The 18069-nt window shown below is 39.8% G+C and overlaps 1 protein-coding gene across 4 annotated transcripts in view; it reads left to right on the top strand.

Moving 5' to 3' along the window:
• DMTF1 (cyclin D binding myb like transcription factor 1) overlaps positions 1-18069 on the top strand; it is a 29636-nt gene that overhangs the window by 9998 nt on the left and 1569 nt on the right. For 3 of the 4 annotated variants that reach the window (XM_048062559.2, XM_048062557.2, XM_066980481.1), the window contains 11 exons: positions 2521-2597; positions 3836-3993; positions 4766-4798; positions 5960-6069; positions 6790-7018; positions 8698-8849; positions 10107-10322; positions 12617-12702; positions 13347-13505; positions 14200-14586; positions 17338-17485. In XM_048062559.2, the coding sequence (XP_047918516.1) occupies positions 2521-2597; positions 3836-3993; positions 4766-4798; positions 5960-6069; positions 6790-7018; positions 8698-8849; positions 10107-10322; positions 12617-12702; positions 13347-13505; positions 14200-14586; positions 17338-17485 (1755 nt within the window). The remainder of the gene's footprint in view (positions 1-2520; positions 2598-3835; positions 3994-4765; positions 4799-5959; positions 6070-6789; positions 7019-8697; positions 8850-10106; positions 10323-12616; positions 12703-13346; positions 13506-14199; positions 14587-17337; positions 17486-18069) is intronic. The other variant, XM_048062560.2, reaches the window with a different exon arrangement.

The raw sequence follows: 18069 nt of genomic DNA, 5'->3' as shown, positions 1-18069 counted from the left end.
CCTCCAAGTAGGGCTTGTTGGTCTGACTGCTCAGTTGTGATTCATACTAAACAGTTTCTGGAATAGAGTGGGGATTATGCAGACCAAGACCTACTGAAGTAACCATTCCTACTCCTGAAACTGCCACCCCACTGGCACACTTCCCTTTCAAAATGATTGTGTAGTTTAGCAGTTGCTGAACTTTAGAGATTTTTTTTTTTTCTGGGTCCTGCCTCTTCCCGCCAGGAGGCATGCCGTTCTAAAGGCCTGGAAACAACTTACATATTGTCAGATGAAGACATGTCTCTCCAGTTTACTCAGTCTCTCCACTGTTTTTGTCTTGACCTTAATGCTTCACAGGAAAAAATCTCTTTCAGACAGTCCAAAGCAAGATCTTTTTTTATTAGAAAACTTGAGGAGAAAAATGCTTTTCCGTCGCTGAATCAAATGATCTCTTTCCCCATGATTTCTACTCCGGCGGGCTGCTGAGCCAGTGAAAAAAAATGTGGGCAAGGCATGCAGAATCTGGGTGTTGTATATGGAAAATTCAGAGGAAGGGAGATGAGCAGTGCTGTCTGTGTCCATTACAATAACTGGTCCCAAGTGTGCAGTTGCTAGTAACAGTTTTCTCCATCCTTGGTATTTATTAGATGTATAGAGCTTCTAAATTTTGCAGTGTTTTGTGCAGGGATTGTGGGAGAGGTAGGATAGCAAAGATATCCCTTTAGATCACAGTACAGTGGCAGCCTGGTAGAAACCATGTGCCACGTTTTTTGTGTTTTGGGGTGAGAGGAAGTGCAGAGATTGCCATCTTTTCAGTAGCTAGTGGTGAAGGACTTTCAGAGCAGCACATTCTCGCCCATGACTGAAGGAGCAAGTACTGGCGACTTGGCAGAGGAACGACTGCACGTGGCTTGGTGACCTTATGTTTGATGAGTGTCCTGTTATACATGTTAGAAAGTTACTGCATTTGTTCCTTTAGTAGCTGTTTCACAGGCATATCAAGTGGCATTTACAGTTGTGAATGAATGACGGCACTAAATCTAGTGATTGCAATTAAGAGAAGTAATTTTGGGAAGATTTTTATTTCCAATAAAATATGCTTAGAAAAACATTTGTGAAACCGTACTAGCTGAGCTTTTTTGGGGGTCTCCATGCTTTTTCACAGAAATAAGCTGTGAAGGAATCCCACTGTGCATCTCCTTTTGCAGTAGCTAGGAGTCTGACAGGTGTTGCCTGAGCTTCTCATTTTGTAGCCATCTCCACCTAATAAGAATACTTTTTTCTCCAAGACCTGTGGGCATAATAATCCTGGCTCTGAATATGCAAACATGTGAAGTGCAAAATAGACTTCCTTTCCTAAAATAGCTGGAATTCCATGAAAAGAGTAGCTGTGCCCCTTTAGAGGTCAGTTCAGGTGTTTTGATAGAGGTGTGAATCTCAGCTATAGCAGTAGGTTATTGTTCTGCCTCTGTAGCTGTGGAAGAAGATAACTGAAACCATCAGGCACAAGGGAAGAGTTTTCTCTGATCAGTTAGAACATAATTAGTAATAACGCCTGTACTTTTCATTATAATTGGATTTAAGTAAACAGTCTCTCTGGTGCGATCTGCCTCTCAGCTCTGGTAATTAGCAGGCTGAGAAGGAAGTACCCTGATTTTTCTGAGCAGAGATGGGCAAGTAGCCAGCACTCACCAGTACGTAAACTGGGTCACCGGCATAATCTTAATTATAAGTGATCGTTGCTATTAAGTACACTATAAGCATGGGAAAAAAAAGAAGAATCTATACATAAATTCAAGGGAGGAGTGTTTTAATGTTTTAATGAGAAACCCAAAATTTGAATTTTTTTCTCTGCATAATGTCAATTGTTTTTACTTTTAAAGCTTAGCTGACATTGAAGTTACTAAGGGCATAGACAGACGAAATAAAAGGTTTGTTTCTATTCATTTGCCACTTTTATTTTGGGAAATAAAACACCTTGAGTCTTTTTTCTGCCTGTGACCACTGAACACTATTCCCAGTGCAAAAAAGAGAGAGAATTCAGCTTGTGAAAAGACACTTACCTCTATGGACAGCACTTCACTGGGTAGCACTACACACATCTTGGGAAGCAATAAGGCATATAAGAGAACCCCACAATGCTGCTAATTTCTTGAGTAATATTGTGAGTCACATATTAAGTCCCAGCTTCTGGAATCATTTGAGTGCATGGAAATTTCAGCTGTCAGTTTAAAGAGAAATTTTCTAGTTGTGGTTGAAGAGAGAGCCTGAAAACATGACTTACAGCACACGGGAGTCTGTGTTTTAAAAAACTGATAGTTTTGAAGAGGGGTCTGACGTGCTTTATTTAAACATTTGTTGGCAGTTGACAATTACTGAAGATCCTTTAGCAGTTCTGAAATAAACTAACTAAAATTAAACAGATGTTAAGTAGCTAAACTTACTACTCCATTTTCTTCTTTAATTGCAATAATGAGGCATGTGTTCTCTGATATATTGTTTTGCTGACTTTCACTTTAGTTTCATTTCTGTTTTAAGGCCATAAGTGGAAGCAGGGAATGTGGTCAAAAGAAGAAATTGACATTTTGATGAGTAACATTGAACGTTATTTAAAGGTATGTGTTAGAGTATGTTATCTGCTGGTTGGTGTAGTAATGCTGCTCGTGATAGAAATCAACTTTCTTCAGCACTTCCCAGAATGTGTTATACACGATTCTGATCAGTACATAGTAGAAATGGTCATTACCTGTTTGAAATACACAAGATAATAGTACACAGGATTTAAGACTACCAAATGTAACATTGTAAAGCTCATTTTCTTTACAAAGCATTGAATACAACTTCCAGATTCCTTCAATGCCATATCTGTATTTGCTTTTACTATGCTAATGGCATGCATGTATCTGCTTTCTTGCCACTAATATATTGGTGTCAGAGTTCAGTGTAGAAGTAGGCATGCAGTTAAAATGCTGACAGTGATAATTGCCAATAAGTCGTATTTGTGGTAGGCTTACAGCTGAGAATATTTGACCTGAGTGCTTGCAGCTGAAAATATATAGCCTGGATATTACAGGTTCGCCATCCTTCCTTTGTGGATCAAAAAAAGCCCTGAAATGAGTCATCATTGGTATACAAATCCCTCAGTACTAGTTCTAGAAATATGTGTCTGCCCACACCAGTATTAGAATTTCTGCCACAAAATTATTCAAAGATAATACTATTTTCTAAATCTAGGTGAGCGTTGTTAAGCTATCTAGATGACTTCCTTGAGTTACTGCTAAATCATTTGATTCATACTTCCCCGTTTACCTTGTTTCTTGTCTTTTGGAGCTATACTTTAAGCTGAAATCAAACTAAAGCCTTTTATGCTTAACTCCAGTGTTTTTGTATAAAAATCTGCTTTAAGTTTCCATCAGAACAAGAAGAGTAGTTTAATTGGAAAAATTGCTTTCAGATGAAGAATATCCAAAATTAGGTGGACACAAAATTATGGACACAAAACCGTTCAACAACTTCCATTTGTATGACTCCAGGCTAATTCCATCAAATTGTCTGTTCTATAATGTTCTAAATGACACTTCAACTTTTGATAATAAAATACTGCTAGACAGATTTTATGTGGATGAAAGATCTTCCATGTCTACTTGAACTTCAGTGTTTAAAAAAAAAACACCTAATGTTCAAAGATTTGTTTTTAAAGTAACTATTTCATAAATACTTTCAATTTTGGACTGTCTTGTTTGGAATACATAGAAAGTTTCATAATAGCATGCTAAGCTTCAGTTCATAAATGTTCTGCTTCTTGATCTCTAGGAGACTTTATCTAAGGTTTTTTTTAAATACTTTCCTCCAGGCCCGTGGAATAAAAGATGCCACTGAAATTATATTTGAAATGTCAAAAGATGAAAGAAAAGATTTCTACAGGACAATAGCTTGGGGTCTGAATCGGCCTCTCTTTGCTGTTTATAGAAGAGTTCTTCGCATGTATGATGACAGAAACCATGTTGGAAAGTATGAAAATCTCTAATGCTGCATGGTTTTATTGGTATGAGTAGGGCCATGTATTTAATGTTTGACATGTTATACACGAGCCAGAAGATACTAGCCAAACAGACCCAGCTCTTCCTATGTGACCTCTGCTGAATTCTGCTTGATCAACCTTGATAATAGTTAAGTTGATGGTATCCACAACTTAAAAGGCAGGCTGCAGAGGGGATTCTGATGCAATTAGAAGACTTTGACACGAGCATGGATCTGCTGAGGTATAGTTTCCTTCTAGAACTGTGACCTTGAGCTAATTGCTCCTAATCCCTGTGCCCTTAGTTTCCCCTATCTGTAAAGCAGTGGGTATGGCGTGATCTAGAAGTGCTGCTAGAGGGCATTAGGTTTTAGCTTTTAAACATAGTTGAAAATGAAAACATCATCTCAATGGTGATTTTTGTAATGGAATTCTGCCTTACGGTGGCTGTAAACTGAGGAAGGAAAAAAAATAGCTGTTTATTTGAGAGACTAATACATGAAATTTTAATTGTTTTTCTGAGTTCAATAAGAATGGTGATTTTTAGTGGCAAACGAGGAATCTTAGAAATGCAGTAGCATGAAAAATGGCATTTGTTCTTCACGTTCTTTCCAAGCATCCTTAGCATTGAAATTGTTCCTTAGCATTGAAATTCCTTAATCTCTTAAGGTAATTAAAATTTTAATGTGTGGTTAGTAAAACAAAAATATTTATGCTGTGTGACTTCATTTTAAAATAATGTATTTTTATTTACCTGTCGCCTAGGTATACACCTGAGGAAATTGAAAAGCTTAAAGAGTAAGTCTTTTTTACTAAAAAGGTCGTGCTACCTTTTTTATATTTAGAAGCTTGAATAGTTTTATCAGGTTTTGTTATATGAAATAACTGAAAAGTCGCAAGTGAATTTGAGTGCTCCAACTCAATCAGAAAAGTGTGGTCACTAAATTAATCTGAGGAGAAATGAAATCTACGTTTTGATTAATTTTGCATATCTCCTCGTGTCTATTCAAGAGTTAAGCAACATGCAACTAAGTTCTAAAAATAAGCCTTCTGTTGAAAACAGCAGCATTTCAGATTTTTACAAGCATGGTCGAGATCAGTTGTAGTTGTGATAAACAGCCTTTCTTATTCTTTAGGAAACCTGATCAGTGGTTATTTCTAAAGAAAATTACTGATTAAGAGTAGGATTTCCCCTATGAAATACGGTGGAGAGGCAGAAATTGTCAAGCCTCTTTGATATTTGCCTATGAACCTATCAGGTCAAGGGGTGGGAGCTGCAGACGTTACCTGCTCTTGCAGCTCTACTGGGTTGACCAGTTTGAAGAAACCCTTTTGGACTGAAGGAAGGTAGAGGGTATATTACATCGTGTTGATGGATTTGTTTTGATCAATTTAACTGGTTTGTGTCATTCACAAGGTTCTTGTGGCTCCAGTTGTGCCATAAGTAGTTGTGACTCGGCATGTTAAGCAACCCTATATTGGGTGGGGGAGGAAACATTAAAATTATAGATGTGACTTTGCAGAGTTTTTCCTCATTAAAATTTTAGGATGCCTGGGTTTTCATCAGCCATCACTTAGATTTCTCAAGCGTTCTCTGTACCACCTGAAACTCCTTGAGAAAATTGAGTGGAATGGATTTTGTATGTCTATCTAAACGTTCATATTGTGTTTAACACAGTAATTAAGCTTCACAACACACCTGTAAGACAGATGCTAAATGTTTTATAAGCTAATGTCCTGAGGCTTAGCTCCACCGTTCTAGGAGAAGGCTTCTAGAAATACACAGACAAATTTGCTGTGATGGCAGAAAAATGCATCAAGAAAACTGTACTGCAATATCAAAGTGCCTCCCCATTCTCTCTTTAAGCCTGTGACCTACACGTTTATCCTGTTTTTGTAGAGAATAATGTTGGTAATCTCATAACTGGATATGGTGTTAATGAGCATGTTTCTATTCAGGCTGAGAATAAAGCACGGTAACGATTGGGCCACGATAGGAGCTGCCCTGGGGAGAAGTGCTTCGTCCGTGAAAGATCGGTGTAGACTGATGAAGGATACTTGCAACACAGGTAAGGTAAACACTAGCGTCTAATTAAACGTGTTGTCTTTGTCAGTGATGCTTTCAGAGATGTGTAACTCTGGACTGAGTGACTTTATAATGTGAAACCTGGTGACGTTTTCAGAATGCGTTTGGTAGAGGTGTCTAATGTTTCTCTTAAAAATCAGTTTTGTAGTCCATTATCTATCAGGTGTTTATGCCACTGGAGCATATATTACTGAGGTGGATTAAAAAGTACTTTACTTGTGTTGGGTGTTCATAGACATGCACTGTAGATGTCAGCTAAGAGACAGCTGCACTCGAGGAGTAAAATATTATGTATAGTATGTATATTCAAATGGAAGGAAAACTTATCCAGACCTTAGGTAGTTAAGTTAGTAGTTAAGGTAGTTAATTAGTAAATCAAGCTGTTACGTGATTAATTTACTTCAACTCAAGTAACTCAGGTAGCTTGGACCAGTTTGCTTTGGTGAACATTTTGATCAGTTCTGTGGGGTTTTGTTCATACGCAAGAGGAGAAGAGAATAAAACTTGACAGCAGAATGGAAAACTGGAATTATGCACCTGTTAATCAAGAATGGATATATTATAAATTGTCAGTGAAGAATGTATGAGTGTTAATACTTGTGTCTGGAATAAGGTGTTAGGCAATAAAAAGTCAGTTGACATGTTACAGCTCAGAACAGAGCATCTGCTGCTGACTAATTTGGAGGGCTTTTCTCTCTTTCAGGAAAGTGGACAGAGGAAGAAGAAAAGAGGCTAGCAGAAGTAGTTCATGAGCTAACCAGCACAGAACCAGGTGACATTGTCACACAAGGTGTATCGTGGGCTGCCGTAGCAGAACGGGTCGGAACGCGCTCTGAAAAGCAGTGCCGCTCTAAATGGCTCAACTATCTCAACTGGAAACAAAGCGGGGGAACTGAGTGGACCAAGGAAGATGAAATAAATCTGATCTTAAGGTTTGTTGTTTGAGTTGCTTTTAAAGGTTCAGAATAAGTGATGCTAGCAGGATTCCATTGGGGTCCCTTTTGCTGGTTTCTTAAACTCTAAAATCTAGAACCCTCCAGAAGTCACTGCTGCATTTACAGTTCCCAGAGATTTATTATTGAACATATTTTTTGTTTTTTGTTTTTTTAGTGAATTTTAGTGCTCGTGAAAGGTGTCAGATTGAAAGCCCTGGAGACTGAAGTCTTCTTTATTCCACAGAACAGGTACAGCACAGGCAGCGACCGTGCAAGCTTCCCACACATTGCCCCACCGATGCGCTTTAACCCTTAACTGGAGGGTAGTTCAGTCTCCGTGCCCGTTCAGTCCTTGGCCTCTCTGCTGAGATGACCAATGAGGGTCAAGTGTGGTGGTGGTTTCTGTGATGCGGACATCTCGTCTGTCTACAAAGAACTAAACCGAGACTGCAAATTAATTTCATGTAGGCTGCCAAACACTGATTGGATCAGTGCTGATCAGCACTTGAGATGACTACACTTGAACTAGCAACCTGGTAGTGAAAAGCTCAGTAACCTTGGATGTCTTCTGCTCTATCCAGTCCTCCTCCCATTTCAAATGCCTTTTAACTCAGGCATTTTAGTGAGTGGATTTTTATGGGTTAATAATCTGGGGTGGGAATAAAAATCCAAGGCATATAGGGAATCTAAGCGTTATTTACAGAGCACTATTCACTAACTTCCTGAAGCCATTTGAGTTGAGTTCATAGTGAGTACCCTGATTCTGCATTTTAGTATGTGCTGGTTATAATTCTTAATATTTCTGGTATCTGTTTTAGTCCAGATATCCTTAACTCATCCTTCAGAGTTGGTTTTGGTAGCTTTTTTCCTTTTATTTCTTTTTTTTTTTTTAACTAGTAAGAGTATTCAGTACTATTACTTGGTTTATGAAGAGAACTTTTCTTAATTTTCACAAAAATCCTTTCCCCTCCCACTGTTCACCTTTCTTTCATGTGCTCCAGGTACAGATGAGCTGGAGGCAATTCAGAGAGATTTATAGTATTCAGACAAATTCTGGTACAATCCAGTGTGTGCGTAACATCTGCCAGAACTGTGTGAAGACTGTCCCTTACCTGGAGAGCCTGATGGGTTTAATTTATGAGGAACTGTTTAATATTGTAGCTAACTTCATCTACTTTGGCTAAGAAGCATCTGAGAGGAGGCAAAAATTCATGTTAAGGATGGATGAGTGTTATTTAGGAGAAAACAGAAGTAATAATAACATGAAATTAATTAAATGAAAGCTCAGAGTGAATCCCAGGAAGTATTTCCTGCCTTGGAGATGTGTTTGGGGAATGGTTTTCCAAAGAAAAAAGATGCAAGTGCCATCGTTTGGAATGCTTAACAATAATCTGATCAAAACCCTAATGTACGTGTAATAAGGAGAATAACCTTGCATGGCAAGGAGATGGACTGGATCATCTCAGAGGTCCAGTCCATCGTCTGTTGTTGATGATTCTGCTTGACCTCTGGCAGCGTGGAGCCTTGGAAGCCTATGTCAGTTGATGAGCTCTGGCGGACTGTTCACTAGCATGCCATTTCGCCTCTGTTACATGTGACGAGACCAGAGATGTGCAACACCCCTTCCAGTCTGGAGGGTAGTTTCTAACAGGTAAATCTTTTCTCTATCTTGTCAGGATAGCGGAACTTGAAGTTTCTGATGAAAATGACATCAATTGGGATTTACTAGCTGAAGGATGGAGTAGTGTCCGCTCACCGCAGTGGCTTCGGAGTAAATGGTGGACCATTAAAAGACAGATTGCAAACCACAAAGATGTTTCATTCCCTGGTAATGTACTAGTTGCACGCTTCTCTTCTGAAAGCTCCTTTCACAAATGTCAGAGGAATAGGGCTTCATTTTGCTGTCTGCTTACAGCATTGATGGCCAAAGAGCACAGTGCTCCTATGCTGGAAGTTACTGGCCCCTTGGATCTGCTGGCTAAGTTGCACCAACATCCAGTCCCCTAAGTGTTTCAGTTGGAACAAGCCAAGCTGGTTTGTACAACTAAACAGTAGATTTTGCCAACTCCCGTCACTTTGGCTGAAATAAGAGCACGTATCTAAGCAGCTCAGCTGGCAGATGTCATGGTGATGATCTTTGGTGTGGAGGACAGGGACCTTTTCAGGTGGGAGAGTCTAGCAGTATCTCCTCAGGTTAGATCTGTTACTTTAAAATGTTTAACCACGTCACAGATATCTTATTTTATGTTAATTGTAACAGAAAGTAGATCTATTACTAGCTGTATGGTGAGCAACAGGGGAAGAATTAAGATTATAAAGCTCCCTTTAATATGTGTAACTCGTAGCTTTCATTCCTGGTTAGAGAAACTAGTGCCTGAGACAAAGGATATTTCAGTCTACGTGAACTTTGATTCAGTCCTCCTTTTCTCTGTGCTGGAGAGAGGGCAAAAAAAATCAGAGACACAGAAATCGGATGTGTAGCAGTTCCTTTATAATGAATGCTAGAAAAACAGGACTCCGTTTTTTGTTACCTTATATATTTCAACTGCTTCCTCAGTGGGACCAAAGTGATAGTAGGGAAGGTAGGTGGGTGCTTTTATTTGAGCAGTGGGCCACTGTGTGTGCAGATGAAGAATTGCAGTGTAGCTGCTGAGAGATTAATTCTGTGTCTCAGTCCCTGTTTCCACTGACGCTTCTGTCTACCTCTCAAATCTGATTCCATCTTTTGTAAGATTGGAGGTTTTATTTCTGGTAGCGGCATTACACAGCCAGTAGTACGGCATTGAATTATAGCTTGAGAGGATACTGTACTTGTTCTTGAAGAGGTCCAAAATGTTACAAGCTTTTCTTTATTTTCCAAGCATCCTAAAATGTCTAGGTTCCTTGAGAAAGCCAGGTTCGCTCCAGTGGTTAACTATAAACATCTTGTATGTATGTGCTGAATTTCTAGTTGAAGTATCTCTGAATTGTTTAGGTTCCCAATTGAGAATGATTTTGTTGTTTTTCTCATCTTGGATAAATGTCACGTGCACCATTTGAAATGCCCTTCTTCAGCGTACTTTAGCATGAATATTCTTTCTCTCAGTACTTATAAAGGGCCTTAAGCAACTGCATGAGAACCAAAAAAACAATCCAGGGCACCAGCTTTCGGAGAACAAATCTGGAGGTGGGTTACCAAACACTAACTCCAGTTCGGGGGTTCAGCACGTGCAGATTCGAGTGGCTCGTTTAGAGGAGAATGCAGGCAACACTTCAAGCCCGATGACAGCTTTGCAGATCCCGGTCCAGATAACGCATGTCTGTAAGTAGCTGAAATGCATGGCTCATTGTTCTCTAATGAAACCTGAAGCATTCTTTTAAAAAGGTGAAGGAGGAGTTAATTCTGCCTTGATCATGCATAACTTCAGATAAGGATTCCTGGATTCCATTTCCCCATTTCTGACTTTGTTAGGCAAATTTAGGCACTACTGTGACAATAGGGCCTAGAAGCTGCAATTGGAGCACCTGCACCCAGGGGTTATGTCTCTCTCTACATGGACAGAAGAGCCTGCCACATAATGTGTTCTTTGCAGAAGCCTGCTTTGAAAAGGCCTCTTGAGAACATACTGAAGTCTCTTAATGAAGATGCAGAATATATGTTTAATCTACCAGTTTCTTCTGGTAACTCTTGTCTGTAACAAGAAATGTAACGTACAAGATCTCTTTTCATAAAATGCAGACACCTCTGTGCCTAACTTCTGATGAAGGGCATTGAAGCAAGAAGGAATATAATATTTTTTTCCAGTCTTTTTCTGTATTATGCAGTTATTTCTAGGCACAGAGAGTCTGGAAAGCATTAGTTGCTGTGTCACACAGATGAGTTTAGCTGATGATCTGCTCTAACCAATTTTTTTAAAATTGTTGCTTCCCATCCTCTTAAGGATGAGCTTTGCTCATTAGCAAACATTTGTTACCAGCTCTACCCTGATTGTAGTGCTTATTGTTTGGTTTTGTAGCTAATCTTATTAAGTTACTCCAGGCCAGTCACCCCGTGTGCAGCCTGTCTTTCCCATTGTCTACTGTTCTTAAGTGTGTCATTTGTGAATTTTATTAAGAATATTCAGTGCTTCGGTCTTGCTGATTAAAATGTTAGCTAATAGGGCTTTAGCATGTGAGTGGAAAGGAGTTTGGTAACTAATTTTCTGTTTATAATTTCATCAGATTAGCCTGTCGTAATGAACTTGTGCCATCTTCATTTTATCTCATTTATTTCTTAATTAGAATGCCATGCAACACCAACCCAAGAACGTTTTACCTGCAGTAACACATCTGTAGTCTTACACTTTCAGCCAATCTTGGTCAAAGCTACTGGTTTTTGATGAGCCAGCTGGTATTCTGTAACCCTTAGTCCTTTCTGTAATCCTGTAGTGAGATTTTTGTGATCTCACTTGCCTTTGTGTCTGCCTAACAAGCCTCTTCCCCGTGTTAGCGTGCTTTCCTGAAGAATTTGTGTTTGTCTAATCAAAGTGAATGTTGCGTCTTCTCTGCCTGTTTCTCTATCCCTTGAGAGCTGAACCTATTAATTAGCCAATTTCAGCTGCATATGAGAGGAGGCTCAGCATTTCAAATGGGTAATTCCTGTAAGCTTTATGAACGTAATTGGCTAGGTAACAGACAGGCTGCATTTTACAGCTGTCTGCTACTGGGTGTCAGGAAATCTGCAGCAGGAAACTTTGAACGTGCCGCTACATTAATCAAAATTGGAGCTCCTGTCCTCTTGGAGACCAAAATTAGTCTACTTTGAAGCCACAGATTCTGAGATGGTCAAATTTCAAGCGCTTGTAGCTTTGTTGTCGTTATGTAGGTCTTTTGCCTTTCCAATATGTATGGCATTACTAATATTAATTTGCCTCCTGCTTTCTGGAACTTCCGAGTTTTTTCAAGAATAAGTAAAAATAATCATTATGGTTCTGATGTTTTGATGTTTTTTTAAGCCTTGTGTATGACCTTTTTGCACCTGGTGATCTTGAAATGTCTGATACTTAAACTATCTTTAGTGGTTCTCGTAGCTATTTCTAACATGAATGGAAATAATTACCTAAATAATTACCTCTGATAGGAATACTTCCAGCTTTTATACCCTTCAGCCACAACACACAAGATAAGCAAATACCTTGGGGAGGGAGCATCTGATGTTTCAGCAGTGGTTGACATACTGTGGAGGGCAGGAAAGGTTTAAAAAAAAAAAAAAGAGAACAAGTAATCCATGGGAATCATAGCAATATTAAACCTGACACCATGACAGCATGTAAAAAAATAATAATCTAAAGGATATTGTTGCACCAGAACCCCATACAAATTTCATTATACATCTTAAGTAATTAGATGATGTCAGGTAACTTTACTCTTTGCTTTTTCTCCTTTGGAGCCTTTACATAGTATTGTATCTTAAGTACCAATTAGAATAACTTGTCATTAGGATTGCAGTTGGTTTTCTTTTTTGTATTACTGGAATTAACAATACCCTGCTGTGTAGCAATTACAGTGGTTTGCTCTCTGCAGGGCTGAGGCACTTTGGTTTACACACTTAACCTTTCTTTTTTCTTCCTTTTGCAGCCTCAACAGATTCCCCTGCTGCCACTGTTGACTCCGAGACCATAACATTAAACAGTGGAACACTACAGACTTTTGAGATTCTTCCAGTAAGTACGAGAGAACTGGTGCTTGTCACTGTGGTTTTTGTCTTAAGCACAGCTACATCTTAGACTGTGGAATTGGGCATTAAAAAAAAATCGAATGGAAAGAGGAATTTAACAGACCTAAAACTGAGAAGTTCAAAGCAAAATGTATTTCCAAAAAATGTGACTTGCTAGGGGTGTGAAGTCAAATGTGAGTTATAGTCAGATGCTTTTTACATCTGTCTCAATGCTTTAGTGCTATAAAGTTTTATTTTGTGCTTGTGTTTTGTTGAAATCTGACATAACAGAAGAGACAGTTCCCAGCACATAAAGATTCTCTTAGTTCTGTTGTACTACAATTCATAGTATATTTTGTCTTTTGTCTCAATGTTAAGAATAAATTGAATTTGTTCATTTCTTTTGTGCTGTTGTACAGCATAATACATACAGTCTGTTAGCCTTAGTAGATGTCTCAGTAGCCTAAAGCTGTAGACAAGTTTGTGTCTCCTTCTTGAGTGCACTACAGGAATCAGAGCAGTCGGCACTGGGGTTCTGTTTGGTTTTTCCAGGGGAATTACAGTGGGGCTAGTTGCTGTAAATAAGCATGCTCTGAGTGCAGTCCAGGAAGTCAGCGTGTTTGGGTATTAAACTTGTGTTGTCTTCTGCAGTCTTTCCACCTCCAGCCTACTGGAACACCAGGCACGTACTTACTACAGACGAGCTCAAGCCAAGGCCTGCCTTTAACGCTGACCACTAGTCCTACCATGACCCTGACAGCTGCTGCTGCTCCAGCCTCCCCAGAACAGATCATAGTTCATGCCTTATCTGTATGTATTTTGAGCAGTGAAATGACTGAAGTTTGGACAGTGGTGGGAAGGGGAACGTAATAGTACAGGGGCCTGCCTCTATTTGCATGTTAAATTTGTAAAGCAGTTAAGTCATAACACCATTACTTTGCTTAAATTGCTGAAATGTGAGCATTTCTTTTTTTTATATTGTTCTTAAACACTATCTTCAAGTTGCTTGAAAAGTTAGCATGGTTAGTTCTTACTGTGGCAGAACAGGATGTCTCCATCTAGTGGCTTGTCCCAGCAAAGCAAAATACAAATTTCCTGATGTCTTCATGAGCAAATACCGATGCTCACAAAACCTACAGTGCAGTACTAGTCTTTGTTAGAGGGTGGGAAAGGGGAGGAAACTGAAGTCTGAATAAAAAATGTGATGCAAAAGGGGGGAAAAAAAGCTCTAATCTTCTGAATCCAGGGCAATCCTCACCTGAACAGTCGCCTCTGTTTCATACTATGTATGTACTTCATTTGTGAATTACAGAACGGTTACCGCAAGGTCAACAGATGATCTGGGTTGACACACTATACACATAGACCTCAAAGTTGTACTTAGTGCTTTTAATTCCTTTGCTTCTGTTTGCTGAAAGATAGGAAGATACTTGGAGGAAAAAAGTCTCTTAAGTTGTTTTTTGTTTGTTTGTTTCTCCTTTTTTTTTGCACATACTGCTTACAGCCAGAACACTTGTTAAATACAGGTGACAATGTCACAGTACAGTGCCACACACCAAGTGTCATAATCCGCACTGTTGCTGCTGAAGACATCTCCTCCTCTGTCACTCAGGCAGAACTTACTGTTGATTCAGACATTCAGCCAGCTGACCTGACAGATCCTCCTGACACCCTAGAAACAAACAGCTTCCCAGACGACATCCATCAGCCCAAGCTCAGCGATGAAGAGCAGTCAGCCTACAGTGAAGGCGATGCCTCAAAATTCAGCAGCAGGGATCGGAGTGAGCTGATGGATGGAGTTATGGTAAGAACTGAAGAGGAGATTTCAGGTGCCAGCCTGAAACCAGAAGAGGATTCTCACTCTGATTTACCCAGCACCTATGTCACTGAGGTAAGGGACTGCATGATACCTGACCCTTTTCCCTCTCTCTGTATGGAGAATGATTTCATTGCATCTTTGACCTTTATGTTAAGCTGTTCATATGAATGTCAGTGATTTAATGCATATTGTAGTTCCAAGAGCATTTTTTTCAGATCCTCTGCCTTTGAGCTTTGCTAATATGTTATGGATGTGAAACAGGTAGGATTTAATTTGGAACTCAAGCTCAGATTTGATTTCGTCTTGGGCACCAAATCCCTCCCTAGCTGTGGAGCTGCTTCTCTACTCAGGGTACTTTTGAGTGATGGCTGTGGAAAGTGGTGGTATTGGTAGCACAGAGCAGCTGTCTTTTGATGCTGTTACCTTCAACCAGGCTGTTAATTGTGTGATGCAAGTACTGTACAGGTAGATAGTCTGCTGAGCAGTGGAGGTGAGATAGAATATGCAACTGTTGCTCTGCGAATCTAATAATGTATTTCTAGGTTCACCACAGTTTCCACTTTGAGGGCTTCTATTAAACAGTGTACTCCCAGTTAAGTGTCTGTTAAATGGGACTGGAAGCATTTAAGTCATCTATCTTCCTGGCCTCAATTTTATTCAGCTTCAGCACCTCAGATGCAGAAACAAACTTATCCAAATGATTTTGTGCATTTGGAGTGTTTATACTAAATTCCTCCATCTTTCATTTGCTGAAACCATCATAATGAATAAGGCAAAGAAAACAGAGATAATAAAATGAACATAACTCTACTTAGTGGGTAGAAAATGCCTTTCTTTAGAAGTGTGATTAGGTTAGACTGGGGAAAGAGATGAATTAGATTTGAATACTACCTCCTGTTCTCCAAAAACAGTGTGCTTTACTGTTGCTGTAATTCTGCTTTATATCCATGTTGAAAAATCCGTTGTTAATATGTCTGGACTTTGTTAGACTTTGTCTTTGCAAAAGTAAACAGACACTGTGTATCCATTATACTCTTACTAAGAGGAGGATCACTGTATGCCTCCACAGTCTGCTACTACACAAGTGTTTGGCTCCTGAATACATCCAAAGCTGGGGATTTTCTTTTTTATCTCATAGTTGAAATGGTTGTGATAAAAATTCTCAGCAGTTGAGGCAGCCCATCAGCTTTCTGCTCTCAGTTTAAAAATGCAGCTTCTCAAGTTGGAATTGGTAAATTTCTGCAAAAAGCATAGTTCCTAGTTGAATTTCGTAGGAATCATTTATGGCTAGCAGGGTGTCAAGAAGTACTAATCTTCATATACAGAAGAGTAAACTGAGTTTGTAATTCTAATTCACATTCAAGTTTGATGTGTGTGCTTAAATTCCAGGAAACAGAGACTGTTAGTGAGTTTCTAAATGAAAAGTTACTCTAGAAAGACGTGCCTAAACATTGCTTTCTCTAAGCCAGTGTTATTTTTATGCACTTGCAAGTATTATATTGTCAGTGTGGGTATGGGTGGTGGGAAGTAAGCAGCTGTGCTGCAGGGTTTTGTTATTTCTGACTGGGAGGGGTGCCCATTTGTCACAATGGCGTGTTCAGTTTTTTCACACCTCCTTTTCTCAGTTCTAAGCCATGCTGCTTATTGTGGGCAGGTTCAGCTGTGTTCTCTGCACAAAGCTGCTGTTGCAGGTCAGGCATACTGTGCCTTGCATGAACGGGTACACGTTTGGAGTGAGTTTAAATCGCTAAGCTGCAGCACAGGTAGTCAGCTCCTCTTCAGCTGCACCAGGGAAAGGGTTTTCTGCAAGCTGCCTTTGCAAAAACATTGTGGAAACTATGTAGGGAAACAAGTTTTCCTAAAACTAACTGAAACTTCAAGATTTTCTTGAACGGAGTGGGGGTGTTACCTCTCTCAAACATTTCTTGCCCACTCTGAAAAGAGGGATAAATCCCTGTACCTTCACACCGATAGCTACATTTGCTATCATTCTGCATCAGTAATTCCTGAAGCTTGAACGAACCTTACACATGTTAAACACAAGATCCAAATATCTGTGGTTATTCTGGCAGTGTTAACCAGGATGTCTTTTCACTGCGTGTGCAGAACCAGGAGCCCACCTGAGTGTGCTGTGGCACTGAGTAAGCCAGGTTTATTACTTCCTTTTCAGTGCTAGCACTACAAGAGCCAGGGAATAGGCAGCAGCTGTGGGATTTAGAAGAGGGCAGGGATATTGACAACTTGTGCCTGGAAGGAATCGGTATGTTGCTAATTTTTTGATGTAATGAGGTTTGTCCAAGAAAATTTGGAGCCACCCTACTGCCAGCAAGTTACAGGACGAGGCACAGCAATTAAAATTGGTCTTCTGAGCTGTAAAAACGTGTCACAGAAGCAGGAGTTGTGAAACTAAGTTATTAAGTTCAGGTAAAATTATCACATTTGTGGAGCTGGGAAACTGTAAAGGTATTGCTTCAGTCTCAGAACATCTAGGCAGCAGGTAGTGGAAAAGATTATTCCTGTTTATAGACAGAATATTTGACTTACAGAGGAACATTTTATCACCACCATGCAATCTCTCATTTCCTCTCCCCATGTCCTGTACTGTTCACAGGGTGGAATTCCTCTTACCTCATTTTAGGTGCCCACTCTAGGATGAAATGTATCTTATGTGAAGTAATTAGCTCAGATGTTGACATTTCAATCTAATGAGATAAAATTCATCCAGGCAGTCTACTTATTATGAAGTATTGCTGGCCAAAGCAGGTTTTTCTGTTCTTGCTACCAAAAATGCACTCTCATGTCCTGTCCTTCCGTGTCGTGCAGGACCTGGGTTCTCCAACGATAGAAGAACAAGTTGACCAGCCTACGATAGATGATGAAACTGTGCTAATTGTTCCTTCCTCCCATGGTTTTATCCAGACATCAGATGATATAGACAGTGAATCGGTGTTGCCCCTAACAACTCTAACAGGTATGTATATTTGATGCTGGAGCTAGCGTTTGCCAAATCAGTATAGCACTTTTGAGTTCTTTTAAACAATGATCCTTGCTTTCTCTTGAATTATTTTCCAAATTATTGCTGTGAATCTTTAACCACGTTGATTACCCCACTTACTTCAGTAGAAGTTGAAGAAAATCTCAACCTCGTGGGAAAAGCCGAACAGCAGCTGCTTCATGACTTAACTGAGCTGTTCCCATTGCCCTTGAGCCTTGAATTAGTACACACAGGCTAATGAGTAACTCTGTTTAGTGCGTGTTTCTTCATACCTGTGCTGGAATGAAATTGGTTTCTCATTTGGGAGAAAAACAGAGGCATCAGAAACGCAGTTAACCACTCGATAAGCTCTCATGGTGAGGGGCTGGGCGCTTTGGGGTGTTTGCACAGCACTCACCTGGAGGGGCTTGCTAGCTTTGCCACGCTTCCCCATGCCAAGAGTCATCTTAGGCTTGGAAGCAGCATAGATGCGTTCTCCCAGTGCTGCATCTAACAAATCCTCCTTTCTGGAGGAAGGATATACTTGCAGAGCCATCTGAGGATCAGCCTTGGGCCTGATA

This window comes from Anser cygnoides, chromosome 1 (genome assembly GCF_040182565.1).
Source record: "Anser cygnoides isolate HZ-2024a breed goose chromosome 1, Taihu_goose_T2T_genome, whole genome shotgun sequence".
NCBI classification, from domain to species: domain Eukaryota; kingdom Metazoa; phylum Chordata; class Aves; order Anseriformes; family Anatidae; genus Anser; species Anser cygnoides.
This window is presented reverse-complemented; position numbering and strand designations above follow the sequence as displayed.